Source organism: Phragmites australis, chromosome 15, assembly GCF_958298935.1.
Source record: "Phragmites australis chromosome 15, lpPhrAust1.1, whole genome shotgun sequence".
Taxonomy (NCBI): domain Eukaryota; kingdom Viridiplantae; phylum Streptophyta; class Magnoliopsida; order Poales; family Poaceae; genus Phragmites; species Phragmites australis.
In genome coordinates this window covers 965,798-979,401 of record NC_084935.1, presented here as the reverse complement: position 1 = coordinate 979,401, position 13,604 = coordinate 965,798, and the positions used below count along the sequence as shown (strand labels likewise).

Genomic DNA, 13,604 nt, shown 5'->3' with positions numbered 1-13,604 from the left:
CATGACTGATCCTTATTACAATTTCAGCATGTAGCAAAGTTCAAAGAGTAAATAAAGCTCATCAGGCTCTAGCTTGTTTGGGTCATCACATACACCCGCCCTTAAAGGACTCGAACGTCCTCATCGAGTCAGCCAACTCCAAAAAGAATGTGTGTAATTCATTTTTCAAAACAAAAGTGTGTAAGCCATTTCCATTTTCCAAAAAGAAGTGTGTCACCCATTTCTCTTCATATATACCGCTGAATCAACAAACAGTTCACAATACGATACCGCTGGGGGTTCCAAGAACGAGATCAATTAGCATAACAACACAAAATGTACAAAAGGAATACCCATGATTGTTAAGTCTACAAGATAAGTAAAACGGATCGAGAAAAATCTTGGAAAATCACTCAGTGCCCACTCAACCCCTAACTCGACACAACACTTAACACACAGGAGTTGAACCCAAAACAAACACATCTATGTCTCTACAGAATCAGCCACCCCATGACAACAATTGACAACCAAACAATGTTAACTAAATATAGCAAAATGAATAAAAAAAATAAGCCTACCGGGAAGGAGGGAGCAGTTCAGGGTGTCAGACTATGAACAAAGAAATCTAGACAAAACGAACACTAGTTGGTAGGCAGATGTATAACTAGAAGGTGCTATTGCTTTCAACTGCAGACATTGAGCTGTCCTCTGACTTCACCATGACCTCTGCCTCCGACTTCACAGCCACTGACCCTTTGCCAATGTCCAGCCCCTGGAGGCGCCCAAGTGAGTCTTGCTGCATCATATCAGAGAGGGAATTGGGGTGGGATAGCATCTGGTGGTTTGGAACATTGTGAGGTGGTGGTTGGAAATGAGATGGCAGTTGAATATTTCCATGGTGCTGAACTGTGTGTTGCTCGGAGAGCTGGAAGAACGATGGGCTGTACGTGACGTGCTGCATCCCCATATTATATGCTTCATTGGACTTCGTCATCTCACCAGTAGCAATCTTAAGCCTCTCCACTTCCTGCTTCAGTGCGTCATTCAGAGCTGCAAAAGTAGTGGCATTTCTGTTAGCAGATAACACAAACATCATCACAGAACCCACGCAATGGTTGAAGATGTCTACATATTATTCAAGCATGTTAACACTACCAGCATGAGATGTGTGATAATGGCCTGACATGGTATATGTTATAAGTCTATTTAACAGATAACAGCAGTACCAAATGGCCACTCTGATAACCCTTTGAACATACATACAAATTTAAAAATGAACAATTAAAAGGATAACTTTCATGTCTGAGGACATTAACCTACAGTTAGTGAAAAGAAATACAGAAACATACCCATTGACGATCAAGGGTAATAAGATGTTGCAGCTCTAACAAATGAAAAAGTTAAGAAAAAAAAAAGAGCGTTGAGATCTCCAATTATCCCATCACAGTATGACAATGCCAATCTGCTTTACGTACGAAAATGAAAAATACAAATGATAACAAGGAACTTGCATACAATGTACAAAAAAAATTCTACCCTCTGTGGAGCTAGACCGCATTGAGCCACCTTCCCACACAAACTTATTAGCAAAAAATGAAAATAAATGCTCACCATCATGCAGTTGAGCCTGTTGTTCCATGGCCTGCAACCTTATCTTGAGCTCTGCGTTTTCTGCAGAAAGTCCAGTTGTGTCCCTCTGCCCAGTAAAACATAATGGCTTAAAGAATATCAAGCAATTTAAAACAAAACATGAGTATTATTGTTTTTAAAAAAATAGCAGTCGTGGTCAGGGATTTGAAAACGGTACTGGCCAGTAAAATTCTACCGGACTTTACCAACTATTTCTACGTTGTTTGCATAAGATTAAACGACTAATAAGTAGAATAGTAGTACAATGCACGTGCGCACACACAGGATCAATGGGATAGTGTAGCAGCCCAAACCGGCTCAAAAAAGCCCCTATGAGGGTGGTGGTGGGGTATGGTTCCCATTCTTTTTACATAATAATTTTTTTTCAAGCATTAGAACCTAACAGTCCTGGTCAATGGAGAACCAGGAAACGATTTTTTTTATTACTACATGCAGAGTTTCACTATTCAGCTTCCAGATGGTGCACATAACCATACATTCTAATCACAAGAAATTACATGCCACGTGCATCGGTGAAAAGAAAATATTATGCTGGCTGGTCATTTATTAAGCAATTCCAGTTTGGAGGATACAGGTTATAAGTACAGCTGGATGCTCAGTAAGATCAAAATGAAGGGTTACTATGCACATTGTTGTTTTTGCACTGAAAATATAAGAACTAAACAAAGTACTGCAATCCATGAGACAAACAGGTGGATAAAAGGTACCTGGAATAGTGTCAGTTGTGCTGAAAGAGTAGTAGCCTCTGTCTGAAGAGTTTGAACCTTCCGCTCTAATTCAGTTATATAGCGAGCTTTTCTTTCCTTGGACCGAGCTGCAGATTGTCTGTTTGCTAAAATTCTGTACCAAACCAATCTCGGGAAGTCAATAGACACTCAATAACATGCAGGTAGCTAAAACAGTGAGCTTATTAAAATGATATTGGGGTCGTTATTAAGGACCATGACATGTTATTTAGCATAGCATGTAACACTATTGCACTGAAAATCACCTGATATTAGATAAGTGTAGAGAATATTATCAGAGTCAACATGTGGTTGCAATTAGGAAAATTGTACCAGATAGAACTAAAAAAAATCCAAATCATAATCTAGGTATTACATAGTTGCTTATAGTACAAGGGAAAATATTAATGTGTAGTGCAGTTTAAGTGTCCAACTAGAACAGGAAAAGGTTTAGACCTATAATTTTGAAGTACATAACTTACTAAGGCCTAAAACTAGGGCCTTAGGGCATGACGAAAAGAAGGCCTTGCTAACGGGGAGTAATACTATGAAAAGTGCATGCCTAAGCAATATGCCAAAAATGTTTGTCATTTCCCGCCTCTTTCTTCCTGTACTCTTTGCTTATTTAAGAGTTTATCCAACAAATGAACGACAGGAAGCAGCCTTTAGGACTAAAATGACAAGTTGCCAAACGAAACAAATTGAAATTTGAGCGAATAACTGTTCAATTTTATCATTGTTATGTACCCAAAGTATTGTTATTATATCAAAGATTACCCATATAGAAGCATATTATTGAGAAACATTATTAAAGTGAATAAGGAGTGCAAATGCGGAAAACAGTTGCATCAATTGTCACAGGGAGACCCCTACATCATAAATATAGGTATTGTATAACTTTGTCATAGTACAAAGTTTAGCAAAAATAAAACTAACTGATCTCTAGTGCCATTTAACATTAACAAAAAAACAGAGAAATGGTTAGCTTTAAACAGATATTCTGAATAAGAAGATTTAATTTAAAAGCATGGCATGCTAACTTTATTAAACATCTTGGAGAATCTTAGGAATGAAATAAAGGTGTACCCACTGGAGAAAAAACGCCATAGAATAAAAATGATATCATTTCCCACCTCCTTCGCCTCGTGCCCTTCACTAATATAAGAAGTAACGACACGAAGCATGTTTTATGGACCAAGACAGAAACTTACCAAATAAAACTTTAGCGGGTGCTCTCACTTCGAAAGAGATCTGCTTAAGCGGGAAAGGTGAGAACTAGCGATATCCGATTCAGCTGGTCAGCTTGATGTAACCCTGTCCTATAAGCTGCCTTTCACTATCCATGATGATTCCAGACCACTAGTCTCAAAGATTTGGCATGACTCACAGGTGGCAAAGCTTTCATTTTCTACACTCTAATTCCACAAGTCCTTAAACCTTATTTCCATCTGTAGATCACAAAAAGTAAGAGCTATCTCATCTGTAATCCTACCAACCAGCCATCAAGTCACCAACTCAAGTTCCAGGTGGTCTGAGAATGCGAAGGAGGTGGAAGTGGGACAAAAGCTGTCACCTTTTAGCGCGCTTGGGGTCGATGGCGGCAAGCTCGGCGAGCTGCTCGGAGGACATGGCCTTCTTGGCCTCCAGCACCTCGCTGAACACCCCTCCGCCGCCGTCCTGCTGCTTCCCGGGCCCCATCCCGAAGCCGTCAAAGGAGGCGCTATGGCGGTGCTTGGCGGGGCGCGGCGGCGAGGATGTCTCGGCGTCGCGGTCGCGGTCGGCGCCGGCGATCTTGTCCATGTCCATGAAGGTGGAGAAGAGGTCGTCCTCGGAGCCGATCTCGTCGAAGCTGCCACCGCCCCCGCTGCCCAGGTCGTCCGGGAAGCGGAAGGCCACCTCAGATCTGGCGCGGCGGTGGTGGCCCGCGCTCGGCGGGGGGAGACCGCCAGGCTGCTGCAGCGCCCCGCCAGGGACGGGCGGGAGCGGGCAAGGGAGGTTGAGGTTGGGGCTCCGGCCCGGCGAGCGCTGCGGCGGGTCGCCGGGCTTGGACGGCATCGCCATTGCACTCCGCAAGTCGGCTCTGGGATTCGCGTGTTCGGGTCGGGGAGTGAACGCGGCTGCTGCTGCTGCAGCAGCACTAGAGTCGATCGACAGGGGAGCGTGTGGCGTGTCGGGTACAGCTCGGCTGCGCATGTTTGTTTGGTTTTTATTTTTGCTTTTTTTATTGTGTTAAAAAAAGCTGTTTTTAATTTTAACTATTGGTTTTTATAATAAATTTTAACTTTTTAGCACATTATTTCTGAGAAAATTTACTTTTAGCATCTGGTTCATATCTTTATAAATCATTTTTCAACAATTCCGTTTATTTGGATCATCTGTCAGAAACCAGAAATCTAAACAAAATAGACCCTGAGACTAAGAGTGGAGTGCGGTGCGGGATCTAGGAAAGAAGGAGGTGGGCCCGTGGAGATGGGGTCAGCTGGCTTGAGTTGAGAGAAAACATGTGGTCGGCTGGGTTCATATTGGGTCGGTAAGAATAAAATTCGTCGAGGGAAGGAGATCATTTGATCTAACTGCACTGTGACATCGCCATTAACACGTGGATCAGCTCCCAATGGGCTTCGTATGTCAGCAACAAAATCACCTCTTGCAATTACGTCAAAGAAACCGCTTCCTCGGCGGGTACGTGTTGGCTCACTTGACTATACAATGGGCTGGCCCCAAAGTGTATATGGACCGATAGCATTTGCCATCTATGCTATGCTACATGGACAGGTGTAAATCTTAAATTTTTCCATGAAAAAATATGTGAAGCAATTTGTGCAGGCGGCAGCACTGAAACCTTCACCTCCTGCCTCAGCTTCCAGCTCTCCAACACGAATCTCAAAGCCGATTTTGCCACTTGCGCAAGTGGGAAAACCACATTCACTAAGTTAGGTGCCTATGAGTGTATGAAGCACTGTTCAAGTGTTAGATACAACACAGGAGGCTGTTTCGTAGCAGGTCCTCAAGTGCCAAGCCAAATATTGTTTATAGCAAAAGTCGAGGCAATACCAAAAATTTGTCGAAAAATAGCCGTTTGGTTGTGACCAAGCCAAAATTTGATATCCCAAACAAAACACGGGCAACCAAATCAGTCATCCAAAACTCACCCCGCTGCTAGTTGCCTGTAGAGGAGCGCGGCCAAAAAATTTCAGACGCAACCAAATTTTGACTTCAAACCAAACGCTAGCCAAATCAACTAGACAGGACTAAAATTTGATCTGACTTTCTAGTGTCACAAACCAAACAAGCCCCGGACACCGAGGCAACTGCGTTTCATTACAGAGAGCATCGAGGTTACAGACTTGCAACATACAATCTGCCAATCTGGGCTGCACAGCCTTGTAAGTACACGTAGTTACAGAGAAGCAAACACGATGAAACCCTATAGTAATTTTCACATCAAAATTCACCAGCTGTTCCTGAAAAAACAAGGGGAGCCGATAAGATGCACCGTCAGCACACACTGACACACCCATGCACGCACACGGTCAAGTAGCAGCAACAGCAGCATCGTCAGCAGCCCTGTCCTTGTCCTGGTGGTTCTCGCTGGCCTCGTCAATGGCCATGCCGTCCGGTTCTCGCTCCCGCTCCACCGACGCGACACGGCCCTCGTTGGACGTCCGCTCCTCGCTCTCCACCGGAGCCGGCGCAACCGTGGCCGTGCTGGAGCTGCCCCCTTGCTCTCCAGCCAGGCTCGTGATGCCGTTCTGCTTCATGTAGTTCTCCAGGGGCCGGCTCGCGACTTCGAGGAGGCCCATCATGCTCACGGGCCGGGGCTGCACGCCGTGCTGCTCCTGATCGTCGCGGCCGGCGGGGTGGAAGTTGAGGTCAATGTGCCCCTTGTTCATGTCAGCCACCTTGTCGAACATCGTCACGTCACTCTCTCGAGTGGTGTCCAGCGTTTGTGGTGACCTTGACAGGTTGCTCCCCTCAGGCTCGTCTCTGCTCACCCATGCAATCTTCTTGCTCGCCTCGGCTTCCTCTCGCTCAGACTGCCGCTGCTTCTTCCTCATCATCAGTGTCTTGAACCGGCGCCTGACAGTCATGCAGACGTTGCAGGTGCACGAAGGGTTGTGCTTCGGGCCCTTGCCGCTGGGTGGTTGGATGCACACAATGCATGTGCAGCCCGGGCGGTGCCGAGGGTGCTTCGTGGTTGCCGCAACTGAAGCTGTGCCTTGGTTCCCGACCTCACCAAATACCGCGGCAGTGGCCAAAGCATCAAGGCTGGATGCATCCATTTCGGGGACAGAAGGCTTCAGACCATAGCTGCACTTTCGCCTCCTCATTTCTGCAGTAACAGTTAATTTGTTGATAATATGTTCCATTATGATATAACTAGCAAAAGATGCAGTATGACCTCTCGACAAACCACTGACAAAGTTTACTTGTGCAAATGATCACCAGAACATCTGTGATTCACTTCCTAATTATTCAATCAATTTATTGTTACAATGGTAAAAATTATGTATTATGCACAAAGTTCTTTTTTTTTAATAAGGTCAGGCAGGCTATTCCAATGTTTTTCATCACAAGGCATGTCCTAGGCATCTTGTAATTCTGTTATCAGGGTCAGTGAATATAAGCAAAGCATACCTTCATGCTGCTGCAGAACACTTTGCAACTCTTTTGGGGTCAACTCTTCAGGCGCAGAGCAGGAACAGCTGCAAATATGATACGATAGATGAAGTTCAAGTTGCCAAGTGGAATGCAAAGTATTGGGGAATGAATATGGGGGAAATAATAAGGATAAAAGTAACAAAAATGAGGCTCAAACAGTCTGGCTAGGGGCGGTATTATATGCTGATGCTAGTAAGTTTTTCAATATATAGACTTTATAGAGAGATTCTATACATGAGAGAACAAGGCTCAGATCTTTTAAAATACATGGATAAATCTAACAAATCCAGGATCAACTGTTCAATTATAAACCAAAGGATTGTAGAAAAAATTCTTGATCAACTAAGGCTGTAGATCAGCCAAGACCAGCTACAAACCAAAAGGATATGAATCATATGAGAACATCAAATCAAACAAATCAAAAGAAGGCTTTAAGAAAGACCTAAAGAATCAGAGCCTAGAAGTGTCAATCCAGTAAATTATGCAAAGCATTGTTGCACACCAAAGTTATCATCATACCAAGTATTCCGAATTTCAAGATTCTCCAAAAGAAAGATTTGATCACAGAGCATCCAACATATCAACAGAGAACACAAAATCAAAATAGCAGTACCTTTTTGGGTCCCATGAGTTGTCGGCGCACGTCCATTTGGAGGCAACTATAACATTAAGAGGCAAACGGCGCCATTTTGAGCAATCATCACATTGAATCCATTGATCTTGTTCCCTACAGATGCATAATCAGAAATTTGCCGAAACTGGTACACTGACACCATGAATATAAACATGTTCAATCAGAGGAGAAACCCCCAAATGGTATGACAGCACTTCTAACAGTTAAAGCTGACTGAATCCCGTCAAACCTTCCAATTATTGTTCTTTTAAATGCCACCTCTCAAGATGAAACTGTCTTGTATTTTTCATGGAAGGTATAAATCAACACGGTTAATCAAACTCCAATTTCTTCAGTAGCTAGCAAAAATATCTATCATGCTGGAACTACATGTCTCAAGGCATTTCAAATTGTTTATGTTATTGGAAGGGTCTCTAAAAAAGTAAAAACATGTTACAAAAATGACGACTCACCAAGGCATTGTAGAATATAAAGACTATTTCAGAATTACCGGAAGTAAATTAAAGTAAGTGATCTGATATCTCTGTCTAATGATTTCTTACCCTGAAACACGGATGGTGAAAATTGATCTCTTTGCAAAGACTGGGGGTTCCTGCATGTATGTATTACAGATTAGATTTGAGATAATTCAAGTCTTTTGCTGTGAACAAAGATCTGCCTTTTATGCCTGCCAGAGAGGATGCTCCATAGTTCAGAACACAAAGATAGAAATGACTAAAATGAGTAGCAATCTTACATCATATTCTTCAAATTCATAGTCCTCGATCATCACAACAGTTGGTTTTGCAGTGGGAGCAGGACGCAACAACTCTTGAGCCTCCTCCCAAGTAAGCTTTAGTTCCAAGGCATCTTCAGCATCCATTACGAGCCTCCTGCTTTTTGAACCAATATTGCGACTTCTTTTTTGTAAAAACTGCAAAGACCCCTCATCTGGCCTGCTGCCGAATTTATCTGTCTTAAGCCAACTAACATCTCCATCAGCTGAGTTCATATGATGATCATATAGAGAGCTTGGATGGAGATCTGTGGCTCCCTTTATTGACTGAAGAAATCCGGAGTAACCACTTACTACTGCTAGGTTCTCATTTGTATTGGAAAATAGTGTCTCGCTGAGAAGGGAACCATTCGCAATAGCTGAAATTTGCGAGTCCTGTGTAAAAGTAATATACAAGCATTGAAGTGAAAATGGAGAAAGGAGATAAAGGAAAAAAACAAAAGGCAAGCACTTGCAATAACATATTAGCAGCATTGCTGCAAGATTGACAGGAAAATCTAACTTACTGGCAGACTGACAGTATTTGTGGCCTTCCGGAAGCCCATAACAAGTTTTCCTCCAGGTTCTATCCGACTAAAAGTCACTGCAGAAAATAAGAACCATCAATAATTACAAAATCCTCCCTGGCAAAACCACCTTCAGAGAACAAGGTATACATGACGTAATTCTGCCTAGCATTTTAACATACATGTGGTAGCATGGAAACCATGTGAGAAATGACAAGAAGCTATATAAAAATATACATAGTATCTAAAACCAGACCTCAATCAAGAAAGAAGTGATGTGCATGATGCAAATAGCGGTGATGCTTATTATCATGTCAAAGGAAATGGGTTGTTAATCACCTGTATCGCCCGCTTGTAATTGCAAGGATTGTATGCATGGTGTAACACCCTCCAAGACATACATTCTGCTGTTATTATTTGGCCAGAACCTAAACTGAAAATGCCATTCCTTGCCTCTTGCATCTTGAATTGTCAAGGGGCGACCTTCTGGTTGAGAAATTGGAGGGAAATATGCCTACATAGAGCACCTCAACAACTCAAATGACAGGAACAATGAAAAGAAAACACAGTAAAGACTCAAGCAGCTTTCCCCAGTCCCCACTAGCAATGACTTTGTGATTGGAAGCAACAAATCACAACAATGAAAAGGTTTGACATCATTTACACAAGAGTATCCATGTCCACATAGAAACCCAAGTAACATCACCGCAATACTACCAGACAAAATGGTGGTTCATCATAGGGATGCATTTAGGTTGAAAAGTAAGGATAAGATGCTATATCAATCAGTTTGTCTGTGTTAATGTGTATGTAATGTGATAGGATTGGGGTCCCCTTACTGTACAGTCTCTCATACATAGACGATGCATATAGACCTTATTGGTCCAAGAAAATAGCATCTTTGTTTCCCTAAGACCTAACATGGCTTCACAAGATTCAGAACTGAATAACCATAAGAGGAGAATGGCATGCTTCTGATCTTCCTTTTTATATTTATTTTATTTTATTTTGTAGGTAATCAATAATGTCAGCATACTAAAATTTGTGAAAAGGACGCAGAATGAATGATTGGTTTACCTCCGCACAGGCTTTTGGAAGAACAAGGCGCCCTATGCGACCTGCATCACTTGCACTCAAAACCTTCTCAAACAACGGAACAATCGTGGAGTTTGAACTTCATGCAAAATATAGTCAAGGAGGACAAAAGAATATCACCCACGATAAAAGGAATGTAAGCAGCAAATTATAGAAGATTACCAGCCTAACTGAACTATTATGGAGCATGGTATTTACAAGGAACTTAATGTTAATTATTAGTGTCACCAGAAAGTTGATACATTTGCAAAGGATACTCTCCAGATATTTGTTGCAGCTCTTGGTCCGTTATTCTTGGCCAGTACCGAGGAAGCAATTGATTGCGGCCCCTTCCCTCAGCAGGTGGTCTGGCAACACGAAGATGTGGGAAGATATCCTTGGTTGGATCAAAAGCAGCACCTTCACCAACCCTTGGTGGTCTAGACAGAAAATGCCGAGCCCTTTGTGCATGCTGAAAGGGAGATAGGGCAAGTTCTCTTCCTTCAGCAATGGCTGTCATTGGTGATAGCATAGGTCTTTCCACTGTTGAAGTAGCCTCCATCTTGTTTCCATTATTAGCAATACTCAAGCTTATGCTGAGACATGCCTCAGAAAGTGATTCGCTTGTTGTGCTATCTGTAGTTGGATCTTTATTGTCATCTCTTCGAGTACATTGAGGAGACTCTAGTGCACTTTGAGACCTAGTTAAGAAAGGCACCCTTCCCATGTCACCAATGCTAAGAGTTTGTTGTTCCCATTTAATCTGCCTTGAGCCATTCTCTATCTCTTTTTGCCTCAAAGTGCTACTGCTTTGTCCAGCTTCTATGCTTTTAACCATGAATGGGTGATTGCTCTTATTTATAATAGCAATATCATCATTTCTGGAATCCACCATAATGGAGGTTGGCTCAAAATTTCTACCTGGCAATAACTCGTCACTTTTACCAAAAATCCGCAGATTATTTTGGCATGGAAAAAGCTTTGGAACCACTTGACTGGAAACCTGTAAAAAGTACAATCAGATGATTTGGAAAACACAGGAGGATAATGAGACAAAGAAACTTACAGACTGAGCTGCTGAATTTTTCATGCAAGTGACACATTGAACTCCTCCGCTATCAAGTAGATCATAAGAGTTCTTTGAAGCAATACATCCACAATGGAGACGCTGAAATAGTAAGAGATCATTAGAATACTGTTGGAATACAGTTCAGCACAAGAACTTGGATACAAGTTGCGACCTGTATCACCACCTCACCTTCCCACAAAATGAGCAGTCTCTCCAGCCTGATTCCTTTTGGTGAAATATATCACAAAAAACAAGCTGCTCATATGCCAACCTAGGTACACCAGAAACCACACAGTAGAAATTAGAAACAGATCAATCCAGGAAATTGAACAGTAAAGCTTTCATGAGAGAAGATCAATCAAGAAAAATGGTAACAATTGGTTAAAGTAACCACCATTCCCAGAAGAGACGATTTTTTATTTTTCGACTAAACATGTGTTTCCCATCATCAAATACCAAAGCGAGAAAAATCCAGTCTCATGCGCCAAACCAATTCGTCACTAGAGCTAATTTTTTACGACCAAGCAGCGACTCTGATCCAATAAATAGCACGCAGAGATTTGTCAAGCAGACACTGTTACAAGAAAGCAAGCGAGGCTCATCCCTGTCATCAATCCGGACAGAACTCAGAACTCACTGGGGCAATTTCGACAGTGACCTGCACATATGCTAATACCCACCTGAGCTCGGAGAAACTACCGACATGTCAACTGAGCTTGAACGGGAGCTCTCCTCGATCAATTGGAGGCACCAAATTGCTCTATCTAACTGACACCCACCAAGCAGCAGCCGAGGCATAGAGTCAACGCAACTTTCAGAAATTTCTACACGCTCCACCTCGGTACTGTTTCCGCATAAATCAGCTCACTTGGGCACCGTTAGGGAATTCAATATGAATAATCATCCACAAATCGCCACACTTTTAAGTGGTAAATATCGTCTTTTTGGAAAGGGATAAAGAGGCACAGCATCGAAACACAAACAGACGAAGAAGGCATCAACTAATTCAAGTATCCAATCACTCCACTCCATTCGGAACACAGGAACCCGACGCTCATGGGACGAGCAGAGCGGACAGAGGAGGCCGTACCCGCACTTGTCGCAGAGCAGGGCGAAGCCGCCGGATCGCAACGGCCACCCCTTCCTCCACTCCCCTCCCCCTCCCATCGGCGCGCTGCAGGCCGAGTTCATGCACCTCTTCGCCGCCGCCGCCGCCGCGGCACCAACCACGCCCGCCATGGCCGCCGGCCGGCGAGCCCACTCACTCCTCCGATGAACCTCACCTCATCACCCTCAGAGAAAGACGGAGGGGGAGAGAGCGGGAGACGCACAGAGAGAGAGAGAGAGGCGGTAGGGGAGGCGTAGTTTTCCGGCGGATGTGGAGGGGGCAACGAACGCTGCGGTTGCTGCCGATTGGTGCATGCGGATGCGGGGAAGACAAGGAATACGAGATGGGGGAAGCCGTGGTGGTAGTAAACTACCCCCTCTACCTTCTGTTGTCTGTGCTACAACATTAAGAGCATTGTTAGTTGGTTACTTTAATTTAGATAGTACTCTAGACTCTACAAATAAGTTTAAGCAATAATATCTATAGCTGTGGAGATCTTTTGCTAACTTGTGCGGCTCTAGTTCGAATTTATCAAAGAGTTTTGGGTGTGTTTCATATTTTAGCTATGTATGTTTGATATAGAGATTTAGAAAAAACTATTATATCGTCTTGACGTAACGAAGAAAGTTAATAAAATTTTATATTAAAAAATAATAGTATTGTGCTCACAGCTCACTCGCAGAGGAGGAGGTGGAGGAATTCTTTTTCCCGTTAAAAAAATAAGGGCAGGAAAGCAGAGTAGCAACCACGGGCAGACAGCAAAGTGTTGGGGCCTTTTCTGGGATGCATGCACGCACGCACGACATGCTGCCTTTTGTATTTCTTCTGGAGCTCCTGCTGCGCTGGCTGTTGAGACTTCGAGAGATGATGAGCTAGTGTTTTTCTTTTTTTGATAATATGATATGATCTAGTGTTGTTCCCCTCCACGACTTTGCCTGCCTGGACTGGACTGCAGGCGTGGAACTTTGCTGTCTGCCTTGCCTGTGCATGGTCATGACCTCAAGACGGGGAAAAGGATAAAAGAAATCAATCAATCCAGCACGGGTGAGATTCTGCGGATACATTCCACCAAATAAGTACCGGTAGTTCGTCGTGTAATTACACAAGCTGAACAGGCTTTTTCTCAGCTTGCGTACACTACTGAGTATCTGGGAAGAAAGAGACTGGAAATGACGTGGTGTGCTGCATGCATGTCAATGCACAGCAGCCAGCCGCACAATCCCCGGAAGTAAATGCGAAGGGAATGGCAGACCGAATCGCGCCACCTCCCCTGCAGGCCTTCAATGGCCTCCGCCGGCGCCATCGAAGCCGTCCGAGCCGGCGGGCTCAACTCCCACGCATCGTAACGTCGCCTTCAGGTGGGGGACCCAGGCCGGCCGCGCTCCAGGCTCGAGACCCGGCGCGCGCGCAGCCACACCTCGT

At 43.7% G+C, this 13,604-nt stretch overlaps 2 protein-coding genes across 4 annotated transcripts; both read right to left on the bottom strand.

Annotated features, from left to right (window-relative positions):
- Positions 1–322: 322 nt before the first annotated feature.
- On the bottom strand, positions 323–4,516 carry LOC133893548 (transcription factor RF2b-like). Its single transcript, XM_062334597.1, has 4 exons — positions 3,928–4,516; positions 2,337–2,469; positions 1,591–1,675; positions 323–1,029 (listed from the first exon to the last, which is right to left on the bottom strand). The coding sequence occupies exons 1-4, from the start codon at positions 4,413–4,415 to the stop codon at positions 644–646; spliced, it is 1,092 nt and encodes a 363-aa protein (XP_062190581.1). The 5' UTR covers positions 4,416–4,516; the 3' UTR covers positions 323–643.
- Positions 4,517–5,602: 1,086 nt separating this feature from the next.
- LOC133893547 (B3 domain-containing protein Os07g0679700-like) lies at positions 5,603–12,593 on the bottom strand. Of its 3 annotated transcripts, XM_062334596.1 has the most exons (13): positions 12,165–12,593; positions 11,264–11,345; positions 11,072–11,173; positions 10,269–11,008; positions 10,009–10,105; positions 9,271–9,445; positions 8,932–9,008; positions 8,720–8,800; positions 8,387–8,605; positions 8,193–8,242; positions 7,630–7,743; positions 6,993–7,060; positions 5,603–6,687 (listed from the first exon to the last, which is right to left on the bottom strand). In XM_062334596.1, exons 1-13 carry the CDS (start codon positions 12,311–12,313, stop codon positions 5,888–5,890), a joined length of 2,754 nt encoding a protein of 917 aa, XP_062190580.1. In that variant the 5' UTR covers positions 12,314–12,593; the 3' UTR covers positions 5,603–5,887. The 3 variants fall into 3 exon arrangements, with proteins under 3 accessions (XP_062190580.1, XP_062190578.1, XP_062190579.1); XM_062334594.1 differs by having other exon boundaries at positions 8,387–8,800; positions 12,165–12,592; XM_062334595.1 differs by having other exon boundaries at positions 8,387–8,800; positions 10,284–11,008; positions 12,165–12,592.
- Between the last annotated feature and the right edge of the window lie 1,011 nt (positions 12,594–13,604).

What these genes read in the sequence shown, in the direction of transcription:
- LOC133893548 (XM_062334597.1), bottom strand. Translation starts at nt 4,415, where the DNA reads ATGGCGATGCCGTCCAAGCCCGGCGACCCGCCGCAGCGCTCGCCGGGC. An exon ending in GACCCCAAGCGCGCTAAAAG is followed by an intron (nt 2,470 to 3,927) that starts GTGACAGCTTTT and finishes GGTTTGGTACAG; the next exon opens with AATTTTAGCAAACAGACAAT. An exon ending in ACAGGCTCAACTGCATGATG is followed by an intron (nt 1,030 to 1,590) that starts GTGAGCATTTAT and finishes CTACTTTTGCAG; the next exon opens with CTCTGAATGACGCACTGAAG.
- LOC133893547 (XM_062334594.1), bottom strand. Translation starts at nt 12,313, where the DNA reads ATGGCGGGCGTGGTTGGTGCCGCGGCGGCGGCGGCGGCGAAGAGGTGC. An exon ending in CTGCTCTGCGACAAGTGCGG is followed by an intron (nt 11,346 to 12,164) that starts GTACGGCCTCCT and finishes TGGTGTACCTAG; the next exon opens with GTTGGCATATGAGCAGCTTG. An exon ending in TTCCAAAAGCCTGTGCGGAG is followed by an intron (nt 9,446 to 10,008) that starts GTAAACCAATCA and finishes TGCTCTATGTAG; the next exon opens with GCATATTTCCCTCCAATTTC.